This window comes from Megalops cyprinoides, chromosome 3, assembly GCF_013368585.1.
Source record: "Megalops cyprinoides isolate fMegCyp1 chromosome 3, fMegCyp1.pri, whole genome shotgun sequence".
Taxonomy (NCBI): domain Eukaryota; kingdom Metazoa; phylum Chordata; class Actinopteri; order Elopiformes; family Megalopidae; genus Megalops; species Megalops cyprinoides.
In genome coordinates this window covers 49,562,969-49,579,996 of record NC_050585.1, presented here as the reverse complement: position 1 = coordinate 49,579,996, position 17,028 = coordinate 49,562,969, and the positions used below count along the sequence as shown (strand labels likewise).

Sequence of the window (17,028 nt, the reverse complement as noted above, 5' to 3'; positions counted from 1 at the left end):
CTGTATAAATAGATGACATGTAAAAAATTGTAACATATGTAAGTCGCTCTGGATAAGAGGCTAAATTACAGCTTGCCCCAATGTATTCTATTGTAATATAATGAGTGGTGCATATTGGGACAGCCTTGCTGACCAACCCTGTCATCACCCACAGGGTGTGGCCAGGATACCCCAGAGAGAAAGCGGCAGTACAGTCAACAGCTGAGAGCACTGTAGTGTGAGGGCTGATAAGAAAAAATGGAGCAGGGCCTGCCGGCTGCTCGGTGAGAGAATCCACTCAGCGCAGCCATGATGTTTTTCCACTGACACCGGCTTTTTGTTTACGGAACGATAAGAGGGTGTGGAATTTTTAGGATGGACGACGAGAGCCGGGCACTCCCTTACCCAACACGCTTACACAATCCCCCCCCCCCGCCCTGTCTGTTCGGTCAGCGTGCGGAGGAGTGATGTCACAGTCCTCACCTGGGCTATTTATAGCGGCAAGCCACTTTCACTTGAGCCTCAGACACCTGCAGCATTCACGCACGCACACACGCACGCACACACGCATACTGGCTCAGGAAGGCAGGGCTATATTTAGAGAGCAGACAGGCGCGGACTACGTGCGGCGGATATTAACAAGAGGAGAGAGATGGGAGAGACCCTTTCTTTGATAACCCGGACAAGTGTCAGACACCATATGGGTCATGCTGTAATTTAGCCTCAGAATGATCTTGTATACAAAATAACCAACAGTGGGTATCTGGACTGGTGGAAAATTAGAACCACGCAAGCCGCATAAATTGAATCGCATCAAATCCAAGATCTGCATGACAGCTCCCAATCTAACGGCTCACTTGATTGCTTGGGTAAAGCGTTTATGATACGTGCATGCCGTCTTCGCAATTTGATACGAAAGGATAAACGACAACAACCTGTTTTGAAAATATCTCTGAAAATGAAACATCATCTTCCCAGCAATTACTTCACAGCGGCGTGCTTTCTAGGGATGCAATGATTATTCTGTTCTGTTTCATTGATTACAAAAATTGCATTGACTTTAATCGTACAATTTGAACTGTCAACATGAAAGAAAAATGTCAGATTTGGGAGAATGCGTGCAGCCTTCTTGTATATGCTAGCCCCAACTATCCAAGCACAAGGCCACAAGCTACCAGTATACTGGAACATCTGGTATATTCACTGACAGCAGAAGGAAGATCTGTCTCCTTCAGCACTGTTATGATTCTGTCGAGCATTGTGGAATGTATAATATTTTCCATTGCCCAGCAGAGCAAGTACCAGGGGCATAGTAACATTTCTATGTGTTTGAATGACTGTACTACAGGGGAAAAGTCTATACCCTTTGGATATTTACAGGTTCGTGGATGTCAGCAGAGTCAGTGCACAGCAATAATTTAAGAGATGTAGAATCCTTCTGTAATATAGGCAGCTGTGATCATGATATACATCTCCAGAACATTTTTCAGTACTAGTAACAGATGGAATGTGTCGAATGCCAGCAATCAATAAATGTAATCATTGTGCACTTTATTTATTTATTTATTTATGTAATTAACATGCTGGGTTGTACAAAGCAATTCAAGTGCTGTGAAAATCACTAATCTTGCACTTTTGGAACCGGACAGCACAGTGGTGTAACGGTAACAGGGCTCGTAATGACAAAGTTGTTGGTTCAATTCCCTGCTAAGGCAATGCTGTTGTACCCTTGGGCAAGGTATTTAACCCACAACTGCCTCGGTTAATATCCAGCTGTGTAAACAGATAAAATTGTAACCTGCTGTATGTAAGTTGCTCTGGATAAGAGCTAAATGACAATAATGTAATGTAAAGGACAGTCTTCAAAGACCGAGGGCATGGATCGGCTAATGTGTTACAATCCATTTGAAATGAGAAGCTTCCTTAAATCTGTGCAATGGCTTAGCTACTCCCTTAACGACACCAACCCTCCAATGTCACGCTACCCTTGAATGCATTCAGATTTTATCAACCCTCAGCTCAAGATTTTATTGACCCTCAAAAAGGTGACCACTGGCACCTTTCAAAGGGAGTTTTCGGGCAGGTCTGGGGTGTCACAGGCCTTTTATATATAACATGACAGAGAAAAAAGAGATTCCTATGCGGTCAGAGGAGGGCAGATGATCCACCACCAGAGACGTCACCTGTGCTGTCTCCAAACGAGACTGCAGTCCAAAGACAGCATGACATTGTAAGACACCAGTGAAAACTTACAGGTACAATTTCACTTTATCAAATTATTTACCGGATCTTTTTGTTACTCTTTTATAAATATAAGAATAGCACTTATTACGTTGCAAGTTTGCGCTTAACTCCTTAAATGATGATCCTTAGATGAAGCACATATTTTATGTTGAGGTGTGTTAAACAATTTACAAGGGACTTCAAACCGGCATTTGTTTTAACTAAGACTCTGCAAATCCCCTTAATCTCCGTTGCCATGTCTCATGCTGTACTCAATATTGGCAATTTGCTGCCAACATTTTTGCTTTGTTCTTTTTTTCCAAGCATTTTACTGTGAGGCTACTGCATTGCACACTGGACCAAGAATTTGTCTATTTTTCCTGAAGGGAAACAATTACCATGGCGAAAAGGGGGGTTTTTATGCAACATCAAACACTCATCCACGTAAAAGAGAATTTAGAAAACTTCGGATTTCTAAAGAATATTACACAGCTTCTTGTGTATGTTCTTCTTATGTGTGACTGATTAAACAGGCACATTTTCCATTTGGTGCGTGAGAACAAATTTAAGTAGCAGTGTGTAGCCGTTCTGCACGTGTTTATAAATGAGCTTCAGGCAGGTCATTGCATTGCTCATGTTCCTGGTAGTTTTCCATTATATGCCAGCTTAGTCTTGTAGTCTTACTTGCAGGAGTACATTGTTCCACTTAAAACCAGTAAAAACAGAGGGGGTAAACACAGAAAGGAGGAAGAAACACACTGCCACTGGTGCTCACACCAAACGACCTGCGGTAGCCACTGCGGAAATAATACAGAATTTTTGTTTTTCAGTCTTTTTATTTTCAACTGTGCTATGCTCCAGCTCTGCAGCCAAAAATGAGTACAGGTTACTTGGCTAAGTTTCACACATAACAACTCACCAAAAACCACCGCACCAGGATTTGACATCCCCCCTTTCATACCTTATTTCTTCAACATAGTACTGTGGTTTGATGATGCAAGCACTCTGTGTTTTATTTCTGAGAGGTGAGCACATTGAAGCAAGGCAGCTGATTTAGCTGGAGTTTTGTGTCAGTTCACTTGTTATCTGAGATGGGGATTGCTTAAAAATAGCAAGCCTTTGCACCAGCACCAGCAAAATGCTCCATTAGTGAACATGGAGGGTAGTTTAGCCAAAAGTAAAAGAGAAATGTCAGATGAGAAAAAGGAGTGGCAAAAATGGAAGAAAGAGAGAGAGAAAACAAATGTTAGAACGTTAAAGGGATTGTTTAAACAAAAAAGGCAAAATAGGAATTTTTAATTTTATTGACTTTTAATTTAACCATTTAACTTTTTGAGTTTGACTTTCTTTTTCTCATTTGAATTCTTTTTTCTTGTCCAACAGCAAGCTGAAAGGTAGTCTATCCTTTCCTCACTCGGGGAGGAGATTTCTGAGTGGACGTGTTACATGCTAATGACGTTCCCCTGAAATAGCTAGAAATCATTTAGAGGCCTGAGGGAAAGAAAATAAAGCAGTTCATTTGAGAAGTCTTAGATGTTTTGCGTGACAATACTACATTAAGCCAGTGTGCATTATCCTGTTAAGGTTTTATCATTACTTCCTACGGTAACAATATCCAATTAGACCACACTGAACTTCCCTGTACTATAATACACTGTTCCACTGTGTTAAATGTTCTAAAAGCTTACCTCCATCACATCTCACTGACCTTCCAAAGCTTTAGGAATACCACACCTACAGCTGACAACTCTAATAACACTGATCCCTGCATGGGGATAAAATGCAATTAAAAAAAGAATGACTCCATGAGAAAGATAAACATCACCCGTATCTCATCATGTTCACTGACAAAAATCGCTGTCTTCAAACGATGCAAATTAAGATGAAGTCTTAGCTCATTCTGTTCGAGAACATATTTCCTAAATGGCTACTTAATTTAGGTGGTGCAGACTACCTGTGACCACGCGTACGCACTATGTGTGACAGGTCATGCTTGTGTTTCCTCAGTCATCACAGAGGAATGATTCCCCCAGTTGTTTGCAAATTTAGTGTCACTTTAGTGTCACTAGTGTCAGTAAAAAATCCATGCTTACATTTTCTGATAGTGGATGCACACAGATAATTAAATCAAAACATTCATATAATGCAATAACTTCTGCATCTGCACCCAATATCCACAAACAAACGGGTAGCATCTAGTTGAAGGATTTTGACACTCAGAATTATGGAGGAGAACTTCCTGTCTGATATGCAGATCCCAGAATACAAGCGAAAGACCCACTTTTAATCCAAACTTGTCTTCTGCTTTTCCATCTGCATTTAATGTTCATGAGAATTACGTGACTGGAGAGCGATCGCTGTCCCGTAAACTTGTCAGTGCGCGTCGGAACACACTGTGATCCTCTCCGACCAGTTCTCCTTCTCTTTCCCCTCCACTTCTGACTCCATCTCACTCAACCCTCCCTCTGCCCCCCCTCCATTGCTCTCAGGTACCTGCTGAAGAAGACGTTGTGCTGGCTGTTGGACAAGTCGCTCTGCTTCCTGCACAGAGGACGTCTGGTCATGGCGGTGTTGTCACAGGGCACCGAGAGGTCAATGTTGCTCTTGCTGAGTCTCTTACTGGCGCTCAGGCTAGGGCTGGCATTTCCCAAATGGCCTGGGTTATCCTGCGGTTGGGGCGGGGGAGGGGGGGGGGGGGGGTGAAGGGGGGGGTGCAGTGGTTAGAGCTCAAAGCCTCAGAGAACAAAAGTTCACCTTCAGATGTGTAACATGACAGTTTCCGATCAATAAAGTAAAGCATTTGTTCACTGAGGCAAGCTCATTTAGGCATTTAGGTGTTTGTCTCTGAAGAAAAGCAATTACTGTTTAAAGCAATGGTCTCTGAAGTGAAGCAATTAGTGTTTAAAGCAATACTCCCAATTAAAAATTCTCATTTTCCTGCAGTCAACATAGCTGATATTTAAAGGATTTTTTTTTTTTTTTCAGCTAATCCTGTCCAGTCTTCAGTGTTGGTCTGTATCATGATTTCTTATGGACATCGAGCAAATTCTACGGTCATTGTGGCCAAAACTGTGGCCAACAAAAGGGAAAATGGCTGGATGTGTCAGAGAATGGGCAATTTCTTATTTCAAGGGGTACTCTTGCCACATTTTGCAGAAGCTCTACAGGAAAAATCTAACAGATTACAGTAGTACTTTGATGCCACATTGCATTATTAAATTGTTACTTTTCACTGAATAGTGACAGTCCCTCATTGCTCATGAGTCTTGACCAGAACAGAAGCTGGCAAAAAAACCCAGGACTGCTTGATATTCGTTCCCAGTAAGGGTCTCACAGGACCAATTATTGTCACTCACAGGACCTGAGGCACTACATAACCTGAGGTGTTAAACTGAGATATTTTCAGTGTGAATGCCCTGTATTTCACCAAGACTCAAGGTGAAACTCACAGCAAACTCACATAGCCAGGTAAAAAAAAAAGCAAAAAAGGGGGCTAAAATCTCAACCTAACTCAATCTCAATCTAAAATACTGTTGAGACTTTAGACTGTGTTAAATCTATATAGTCTGTATAAGACTGTGTGGGGTTGGGGTTAGGGTTAAAATACTGTTGAGATTTTAGACTGTGTTAAATCTATATAGTCTGTATAAGACTGTGTGGGGTTGGGGTTAGGGTTAAAATACTGTTGAGACCTTAGACTGTGTTAAATCTATATAGTCTGTATAAGACTGTGTGGGGTTGGGGTTAGGGTTAAAATACTGTTGAGATTTTAGACTGTGTTAAATCTATATAGTCTGTATAAGACTGTGTGGGGTTAGGGTGAGGGATAGGGTTAGGTGTTTGACCACTAATCAGGGGGGCAATGCTCGGGGCTGTGGTTCAGAAAGTGGAGAGAAGGCTGCAGGCTGGACAGTGACCTTTACCTTCAGACTCTCTGTGCTGTCGTTCCTGCTGCTGTTACCCGGGCTTCCCTGGCGCTGGCTGCTGCTGAAGCACAGGGCGTCGAAGCACAGGACCCCCCCGACGCAGTCACCCATCAGACACACCTGGCCCAGGAAGACAACGAGACGTGTGACCCATTACATTACATTACATTACATTACATTACAGGCATTTTAGCAGACGCTCTTATCCAGAACGACTTATATCACTTCCAGCTTTTTTTTTTTTTTTTTTTACAATTTTTTCCATTTATACAGCTGGATATTTACTGGGGAAATTGTGGGTTAAGTACCTTGCCCAAGGGTACAGAAGCAGTGCCCTTGTGGGGAATCGAACTGGCAACCTTTCGGTTACGAGTCCTGCTCCTATGCTACACTGCCGACCCGGGCCGTTCGGTCGCTGCATAGAGAGGGTGTACTTGGCGGCAGTGCTCTCTTCGCCCCCCTCAGCTTACAGTAATTCCGCCGCTTAAATCACGAATTTCAATAACACACTCCGTTAAGATCCAATGTAACTCCCGCCGAGGGAAATTGCTTTTCTGACTGCGCTGAATTCGTACCTTTTTTTCAGTTTGAGATGCCGTGTGCACTCCTGTGCTAAGCGCATTCGATTTCCAAAGTTTGATTAGATTTCACGGTTTTTCCAATAAAACACAATTACATGCAACAATGCTTCATGACAATGAAGACAACCACTGCATTATGGGCGCAATTGCTTTTTTTTTTGTCCGATAGTAAATAGAAAATTTGTCCCACCTGCAAATTCAGTCCTCGAGGAGCACTGCAATTTAACACACCTGAGGTTCAGATGGCTAGAACTCAGCTATGAGCTACAGACTTGGGGTCAATTCCTCTTTAAGTTGGTCAATTCAGGGAATTTGAATTGAGATTCAACTAATGATATTGGACTATGGGTCAAAACACATCTAACTAACTGCCTCCCAACTGATGCGGAGGGAGACACAAACACGCATTAAACGTCTTAACCAAATAATGGCTTGACTTAAACTTCATGGAAGATCAAATGCAACTGAGGAAAAAGCACCCTCTGATTGTTCCTGACGACTGTGCGTGATTGGGCTTGCCCCTTGTCGCTGATTCGTTGAGGCGTACCTGTCCCATGAAGCCCAGCCCATCCGGGGATTGCAGGAAGCTGTGGTAGACCTGGTTGGCGCGGGCGATCACGGTAGCCACGGCGTCCTGGTAGTGCGGCGCTGCAATGGCCAAGAGCGGCAGGGCAGCCAGCGGGAGGTGGTCCACGCTGTTAGATAGGCAGCTCTCGTCGTAACTGTACGGGTTCAGGCTGCAGCGAAGCACAGGAGCGACCGATGGTGTCATCAATCATCTTTCTCTGTCTGTCATCCTGAGCAGTTACAGTTCCAACATTTCAATTCATATTTATTCAGGAGCACTTTGGCGAGATTGGGCCTGTTAAAGCTTTAGGGGTTAAAGCAGCTATTGTGCAATTGCAAACCACTCTACTGGCACTCTGATGCATATTTTTCTCCCTGGAGGGCTTTTTAAAAAGTTTCCAGCATTATTCAAGCAGCGCTGCTGTAGGAAAATAGAAAGGATTGTGATTTAGTCTTTGTATATATGTACATGTGTGTCTATGTGCCTTAGTGTGTGTGTGTGTGTGTGTGTGTGTGTGTGTGTGCACGCATGTGATAGGTACATTTGCATTCAGGGAACTCTGAAACCCAGTGTATGCCATTACCCAAGGTGAAAATAAAATAAATAAAGCACAGACACCAACAGTCATTCTTTCTTTTAAATGTCACGCATTTGTATAAAATGCTGATGTAATCAGGTTACAGTAAAGCCAACAGCCTTCCAGAAACGCCTCTCTGCCTAGCTTTGTTGCAGGACTGTACATATTGTTTCTGTTGGACAATAAGCCCACTGCTCCACACTATCCCTCTGACTCCCCCCGGTTCCTGCAGACAGACGTTTCCCCTGCCCTTGGCTGGTCTGCTGGCTGCTTCTCTCCAACAGCTTTTTATCTGCCTTTCCACAGCTTCCACTGGCACCCTGAGCTGCTTCTGACCTCCCTCCCCGATCGCCTCGGCTCACAGCTGGGGCCTCTCAGAATTAGGCGGCAGAGCCGTTCTTATCGGGAGGACGGAACTGTGCAACCAGCAGCGTGACAGTGAGACAGCGTTCCGGGGTGACGGTGTGACGAAGTGATGGTGCAGCGAGGATTGCCACGCTCCCGCGTCTCCTGTCTCCTCGAGTGCCAGCCTTGTTGTCATCCGTCAGCGGCTCGGGTTACAGAGGGAGGCACCGCAAACGCCATCACGGTTCAAGGACGGGAGAGAGGGACTCCTGCCGAAATGCAGTGGCAGAGACAGGCGGGACAGACTGGAGCCTGCTCGCTCTTGAACAGTTAAGGGTTTGATGTCTACACATTACATTACAATACATTACATTATATTACATTACATTATTGTCATTTAGTAGATGCTTTATTGTCATTTAGTAGATGCTCTTGTCCAGAGCAGACTTACATAGGTTAAAATTTACACTTACACAGCTGGATATTTACTGGGGCAATTCTGGGTTAAGTACCTTGCCCGAAGGTACAGCAGCAGTGCCCTAGCAGGGAATCAAACCAACAAGCTTTTGATTACAAACCCTGCTCCTTACTGCTATGCCATTTCCTTGTGAAACAACCCATTGCACCATGTGAGCTTTTTGTCAAAAAGTGCTCAGGAACCAGAACAAGAAATTCGACTTCCACGAGTGCCTTGTTGTCCTGCTGAGAAGGCAGGTGTATCATCCCCCAGCAGCCCTCTCTGCGGCTGGCTGTCCCACACAGAGGCCCAGGCAGTGCGGGGGCCGAGGTGACGGTCCTTCCTGTCATGTTTACACGAGCTGTCCGGCTGGCACGGGTACGAGACATTACCATAACAAGTGTCAGGGCGGCGGGATCCCGTCCAATTAAACACACTCTACTAGAGCAGGTTCAAAGAGCTCCCTGGAACAGCTCGACCTCTTTTCATCTGTTAAGTTATTCATTTATCAACAGCGTCATGTCATGTATCTTTTTCTGAAGGCCAGCAGCTGATGTTTATGTTCCCACTGGTAGCTACACCTATTCTTTGCTTTAGGATCAAACAAAGAACAAGGGGGCCTCTAGAGAACTCAGCTTCGTACACGCAGGCCACTGTGTTCTTCTGAATGGACAGCTAAGGTGTATGAAATCACCAGGCTGGAAAATCCAAACCAAACTAGTTGCTGAGTTGTCTGGCACCCTCCCTGGAGCCCCCAGCGTTTAAGAGCAAGAGGCGTGAAGCGCCTCCAGATGTACCGTTTATTCTGCGGCTATGTGGGATGAAGGTGGGCTGCAGTCACTTTGCTGGCCTGTTTACAGTTTCCCAGAGCTATGAGCGGAGAACAGGAAAGAACAGGACCCAATTTCTGCCCAGCCTCCTCCGTGACACTACCAGCTGCTTCACGCTACCCGTGAGAGTAAGAGGGAGAGAGAGATCAGGAGAGCTGGAGGTGAGAGAGAGGGAGGGAGACGACGAGAGAAGGGATATCTAGCTATCTATTTCCTCAAAACACAGCTGATATCAATTTTGCAAATATAACTGCTGGAAATTTTTTTAAAACCTCAATACTTGTAAGTAACACGTCCCATAATATGAGCCACTGAGCTTGGACCTACAAAGAGATGTTTTCAAACTTCTGAAAGTAATAAAAATTCAATTCTATTTCAATTTCTCAAAGGGTTCTCGAGGGGCGCTCCTGTAAAATATTAGTATTACTCCTACTGAAATAACCACTCAAGACACAGCGATGCAAAATCTTTACAAAACAAAGAGCGGTAAAAAGGTACAACCCACAGCTTTCAGTGGAGTAACAGCATATTCACCAGGACTTGTCGCAGATTCTTATCTTTTCCTGAAGGTGAAGAGCCAGCACAACAGGAACCTGCCAACCCCTGTGGGCCTGGAACCACCCCTCTTTGAGTGAGATAAACAGGATGTGATAGATGTCCCTGGGCGCACTGACACCTCAGTAGTTTACATCCCCTCCGCGCCACGGTGACAGACTGGAACCTTGAGGGGTCTGCCGTATTGGCACATTCCATCCACACAAACTCTCAGAAACAGGACGGAAATCAATACCCTCGAACAAAGCTCCCGTGGCACCCCCAACGCAACTTCTCCGCATTTGCCTTCTTCGCCAGGCAAACATTTCTCGCAGGAAACAGGCAGTTTGTAAGTGCAGGTAATTGGCTCGCACGCACTGAGAATGTCAAACAACTGGTCAGAGCTTTCTGCAGGTCACAGAACATATGGCGTTGGCCAGAGAGAAGCGGTAAGGTTTGCTACGGAAGTATCTGAAGCATGGACGAAGGGTCCATTTTTTTGCCAGCGGCCTGATGGAAATAAAGCTGTCCAAACAAGCTATCCTCACACAGGAAAACAGCGTGATCGGTGGTTGTGAGAAGGAAAATCAATTGCGAGGCTTCTGATTGTGACTTGTTAATTGGATGTGCAGCGCAGAGGCAGACGAACCGCGTCACATCCCCTCTTGCCACGTCACCTTCGCCGGGCCTTCTGTGTGCCTCCTCGCAAGCTTCTCATTACCGCCAACTTCCAGACAGTGACTCCGGCGGTCGAGACTCTAATCTTTTCTCTCGTCCTGAGAGCAGGTTCTTAACGAGCTCGGAGTGCCACAGAGCATCACCACGCGTCTCTCTGAGACGCGGCGGAAAAACCTTGAATTAACACGGAGAAGTACACACCGAAATATTCCGCTTTTTTCCACTATGAAGACGTCAGAGACAATTATGCTTTGACCTCAAAGGAGAGCTGTCTACACTTGAAGAAGGTCTTTGTGTAAGTCAGAGAGTCTTGCCCATTCACTCCTCACTGTGGGTTTCCTGCAAGCTGTCAAATCCTGGAAGTGAATTAAATTAACCACCCAGCAGCACTCCTGCCATTTCACAATGTTCATGTTTTGGCTGTTTTTGTTAAACAGGCGCACAAACAAGCAGCCCCAATCCTGTTTCATCTGTTTTATCTCCTGGTTTATCTATCGACAGCCTAATATATGGTAATTTGTGTGTTTGTGCGTGTTTGTCTATACATATGTGCGCATTCCGTGTCTGTGTGTATAGTGTGTGTGTGTGTGTGTGTGTGAGTGAGTGTGTGTGTGCGTATCTGTGTGCGTATCTGTGCATGTGTGTGTGTGTGTGTGTGTGTGTGAATGTGTGTGTGTGAGTGTGTGTGTGTGTGTGTATCTGTGTGTGTGTGTGTGTGTGTGTGTGTGTATCTGTGTGTGTGTGTGTATCTGTGTGCATATCTGTGTGTGTATCTGTGCATGTGTGTGTGTGTGTGTGTGTGTGTGTGTGTGTGTGTGTGTGTGTGTGTGTAAGTGTGTGTGTGTGTGTGTGTGTGTGTGTCTGTGTGTGTGTGTCTGTGTGTGTATCTGTGCATGTGTGTGTGCGTATCTGTGTGTGTGTGTGTGTATGTGTGTGTGTGTGTGTGTGTGTGTGTGTGTGTGTGTGAGAGATCAGGCAGCAGTAGAGACCGGTAGCTTCATAACGCCCTCCTCTTTCTAGTGCACCATAGTGAGTATAGTGAGTTGTTCTCCTTCATCTCCAGGCAGTAGCCCTACAGGGACCCAGGCTCATGTCAGACAGTGGAAGCAGCAGCAGCCGAATCTATTTGCATTCTCGTCCACAGCCCTGTCTCTCACTGACACCAAGAGCTAACTCACATGTCAGAGCTAACCACCCCAGCTAAAAATAAACCACCGCAGTCCACTGGTGATAAAATGAGCAACATGATAAATATTTATACAAACACTTCAAAAATGCAGGACAACATCCTAAAAACATGACAGAATATATATAACTATATGGCTGACAAAACTCAGCTCATCAAGCTGACATCAGTCATGCTCCCACTAGGGGGAAGCTTCAACAGGCTAAGACAGGTAACTGCCAAAATAAGGAAAACTCTTGAGTAAATGAGGGATACAAAGAGATACTGAAAACAGGTGCTTCCACACAGGTGTGATGCCCGAGTTAATTAAGCAATTACCATCCCAGCATGCTTAGGGTCATGTATAAAGACGATGAGAAGGCCCAGCTGGCCATTGGTTTGGATACCATGGCTAGAAGAGATCTCAGTGACTTTAAAAGAGGGGTTATCTGGGGCATATTTGGCAGGAGCTTCGCTGATAAAGACTGCTTAACTTGCTGATGTTTCACAGGTAACTGTGGCAAACGTGATGTTGACATGAAAGTCTCAGGGAAAGACATCACCAGCTAGGTGTAACTGTGGTTGAAAGCGCATAATCCTCGACCGTGATGCCAATGCTTAGATGCGAGGCAAAACGGACAAGTAACTGAATCGGTTGACTGCAATTGTTAGTCTAGGGCATAAGCACACATTTTCATCAAGAACAGCCTGTCAAGACCTTCACAGAGGGGGATACTACAGCTGGGTCACAGTGCATAAACCCTTTATTACACTTAAAAATGCACATTTGTGAGTAAAGTGGTGCAAAGAATGATGTTGTGTCCCTCCAGTGGAGTTCCAGACACTTGTAGAATCTATGTCAAGGCACACTGAAGCTTTCTAGGAGGATTGTGGTGGCCAAACATCCTATTGAGACACTTTATGTTGGTGTTTACTTTTTATGTAGCAGTTAACCTGTCTACGTTAAATTGATAAAAGTGTGGAAAAAACATCAATGATCATGGCTTTGTGTGATAATGTATGTAAAGGTGTATGTTTTAAGATACAGCATATGCAGACATATAGAAAACTTTGAACTGTAATGCATATTACATGTACTAAATTACAAAGATGAAACTGACATAGTGATAGTGAAAATTTTAACATGTATTACCCTGTATTATTTTTAACAAGCTTGAACCTCCATAGGCACAGTGCCACCTACACTAAATCAGTGGCTCAGGTCACCAAATCCACAGGAGAAGCTGGTCTGCATTTGCCCTTAGGTCTCTCATGCTGAAATGAGGCAATTTAAATGGAAAAGATCCCAGTGGGTTTTAGCTAGTCAAAAGATCTAAAGATTTTTACTAAAACCTTCTGAATCTCACAAGCCTCAGACCAGCCTTCATTTTAGTTAGTGGTGACAGGCACATTTGTAAGTGGTGCTACTGTGATTCGACTACAGTCGAATTCAGTGTAATAATGAAAATTAATTTCGCCAATAAGAAAAACAAAGAAACAGAACTGGTGTGTCGGATCTCTTAGCCTCATACTGATTAATGAATCTATTTTTTTTTAAGCCGTCATAATTTCAGGGACACAGAATATTTCATCGATTAGGCTCATTCTCTGATTAATCTCTGTCACCCCGGGGGTAATGTATTCTGGGCTTTCCAAAGTTGAAAAAAAAATGTAATTAAAAAGAGCGTCATCCGTAAAGGTTGAGTTTAATTTTCCACAAGTCATGAAAGGACAGTAAATGTCAGGGCCACACTAATTAACATAACTCTGCGTTCTAAAGTGTGCGTTACACGCCTGACAATAATGGGGATTATCATTTCTCCCATTCAACCTTTTGCCACAACAGCCCACAGCAGCTAGCTTTAGGACCAGTGATTAGGACCAGTTCAATTACATTCAGCATGTTTAAATAACTATTCATCTATATAAATGCACTGCAGTATGTCATGTTCCAACATTGCTTGTTGTATTAAATGTCCATGTTTTTAGACTTACTGGTTTTGAACTGAACTGTGTGGATGTTGAACGCAATTACCCATGTACTGCTCCTGTGTTGTGCTAACATTGTCATCGGCACATCACAGAAGGGTACGCCTGCTTAAGATAAATGCACAACTTATGCGTTCAATTAGTTAGTGCTATCTGCAGCTGACTTGTATAGTGCAATCACTAACAGGTGTTAGCTAGGATTTTAGCATGAATGAATCACCATTAGCAGTGTGTATGCCTCCCATTCATGCGGATCCACAGGCTAAAAGGCACAGGCAGAGGCATCTGTGCCGTCAGGGAAAAGGACTGAATATTCCCTCTTTTCAATATTGATTTATTGCGCAGGCCCACTTCTGTATTGATCGTTTCTGGTTTTGATACTGACAACAACAATAAATCTTTACCCCTGCCGATTTCAAACGTCTGTCTCCAGGACAAGGCATCTTACTTCTCCGTAGGAAGACGACAATCTGATATGAACAGATACACGGAGGCCCCGGCCACTCCTCTCAGTGTCCTCTTCTGTGTGTTAGCGCTCGCCCGCTGACTGCTTCGGCAGCTCGCTACGCTCAGCCTGTTAGCGTTGCCCGTATCAGATCTGCCACAGCGAAGCGTCCGCAGCCACACGCTAGCTGCTCCGGCTTTGAAGTCGCCCCGCTCCACTTCCCCCAACCCCCCCCCCCCCCCACCCTTCTGTGGAGCCGCCGACAGGCTGCTCTGATCTCACACAGCCCGACTCAAACATGAAAGAGCCCTCTGCCACCGAGACTACATCACTAAAACGGCCAAATGAGCACCTTGGCAAAAATAAATAAATAAATAAAAACGGATCTTAAAAAATAAAAGAAATGGAAATAAAATAAACATGAGAAATACATGATTAAGTATCCCAGGACTGGCTTTCCTGTCGATACTGTGCAGTGCTGCCCCCAGATCTATTTCTATATCTATAGCCAGTTTGGCATGTCACATTGGAGATGGTAATGTTGCCAAAAACACAGACAAAAATGCCCCTGGTCTTGATTTGCATGTCCAGTGGTGCAAAGAACAGAATACCCTGGGACATTTGTGATTCACAAAGACCATTCAATAATTAGCATTATTGCTGCATAACTAGTATAGTACTAATACTAGTAACACATTACTAGTATTAGTAAAGTATTAGTACAGTATTAGTAAACAGCGTTATACTGTTTAAACCATATCTGGTTGTGGAGTAGTTTGTTGGTGCATATAAATGAAACTCATGCATTACTGATATTAGATTTTTCAAGATGGTGCCTTGAAATGACACTACATGAAAACAGCTATAAATAAAGTAAATGTAAACAATCATGATATTGCTACTGCGCTCTCAAGACACCAGCCGGCATTTCTGCGCGAGTGCAGTGCAGAGAACAGAATCTTCACTGGGCTTTGTGCATTCTGGCGTTGTTAGCGGAGTGCAGTCTGTTTGCTGGCATCGGTGCACTAAAAACAGATCCACTGATCTTTACATCATCTGGATGGACAGGTAACACACCAGTCCAGCTATTACCTTGATGCACCCATATGATAGAGAGAATTGCAGAAACCCGTAGCAACTGCTAAGAATGGATGCCCCTTGGCAAACTGATATTTTAAGTTGACCGCGCCATTCACATCCATATCACATACATATCATTGGATAAAAAGCAGAGAACTTTTTATATCAGCAAAATATAATACAGTTTTATAAAATGTATAATTTATTAAAATATACTTTCCTCATTCCTGCAATTTATTTCGGATTTACCATTCAAGATGATATCAGTAAAATCAGGGAATTCTTTTTACACATTTCTGTTTCATTTAGAAACACTGGCATTTTGAACAAAGCAATATTTCGAAACACAAAAGGACAATGGCTGCTGGATACCACACAGCTTTATGCACAGCCCCCTTTCCCCTAGAGCCACATCTCCATGCCCCCCCCCATCTCCTGTTACATTACATTATTGGCATTTAGCAGACACTCTTACCCAAAGCTTTTTTACAATGTTATCCATGTATACAGCTGGATATTTACTGAGGCAATTGTGGGTTAAGTACCTTTCCCAAGGGTACAGCAGCAGTGCGCCAGTGGGGAATCGAACCAGCAACCTTTCAGTTACGAGTCCTGCTCCTTAACCACTACGCTACACTGCCGCCCAGTAGGTCGCTTACTTGGAGACGAGGGAGAAGGCCTCTGAACACACCGCAGGGCAGGGCACCAGCTTGATGAGAACATGGTCAGCGGCAGCCTGGAAGTGTGCCTGTGCCACCTTCTCCAGCACGGAGGCCAGCGTCGCCACGTCTCCCGCCTTCGCCCCCGGGTCCCCGCCCCCCGTGTCCAGGATGTTGCCTCCATGCACCACCAGAATCAGCAGGTGGGTCTTGCACTTCTTCTGGGAGAAGGTGTTTCGAGAGGGTGTGTGCGGAGGGAGGAGGGACAGGCGCATTTCAGAGTGTCATGTGAGAGAGAAAAATGTAGACAGGGCGCATTAGAAAACTGACCAGGCGAGACACAAGGGTACAAAATTTCTTCCTCTTGCCACAAGTTACATCATTTACCCTCTCAGACAATCGATAAAGTGGACACATACCTCCATGTCCTCCAACCCATCCATGCTACTCTGGGGCGGACAGCGAGGACGCCCCAGGCGGTACAGGCCCTCTGGTGACGGGATGAGAGAGGCAGACACGGAGAGAAAGAGAGAGACAGAGAAAGAGCCAGGGATTGAGAGAGGGAAACACAGACAGAGGGAGACATGAGCCAGGTCATACAGGTGTACTGTACTTTTTTATTCCAAAAAGAACAACCTTACCGACAAATATTAATTCACAACAGTGAATGTGTGAGTTTTCAATTACCAATTCTAAAAGTCAGTAAGAATCTATAACATGACAGCACAGACACGTCCCAGCTGACTGCCACAAACTTCCATATGAAAATAGCAGGAAAATAACTGCCAGACACAACACCATTTAAAACGAGCAACAGTCACAGGGGGTGGGCAGCACTTTTTTTTTAATCTGCCATACCATCAGTAACTCCCTGAGGTGTGGAACGCCATGGGCTCCTGGCCAATCTCATTACCGTCTCAGAAGCCTCTGCTGCGCTGTCATCTTCCACTGAGCTCCACCTTCTGTAGCCGCTGCTCTTTGATTCATACGCC

At 44.5% G+C, this 17,028-nt stretch overlaps 1 protein-coding gene across 5 annotated transcripts in view; it reads right to left on the bottom strand.

The window, feature by feature from the left end:
- LOC118774941 (membrane-associated phosphatidylinositol transfer protein 3-like) overlaps positions 1–17,028 on the bottom strand; it is a 90,907-nt gene that overhangs the window by 20,738 nt on the left and 53,141 nt on the right. For 3 of the 5 annotated variants that reach the window (XM_036524565.1, XM_036524566.1, XM_036524569.1), the window contains exons 4-8: positions 16,456–16,526; positions 16,037–16,257; positions 7,257–7,446; positions 6,126–6,248; positions 4,696–4,868 (exon numbers count right to left, since the gene is read on the bottom strand). In XM_036524565.1, coding sequence (XP_036380458.1) covers positions 4,696–4,868; positions 6,126–6,248; positions 7,257–7,446; positions 16,037–16,257; positions 16,456–16,526 — 778 coding nt within the window. The remainder of the gene's footprint in view (positions 1–4,695; positions 4,869–6,125; positions 6,249–7,256; positions 7,447–16,036; positions 16,258–16,455; positions 16,527–17,028) is intronic. The other 2 variants (XM_036524567.1, XM_036524568.1) reach the window with 1 other exon arrangement.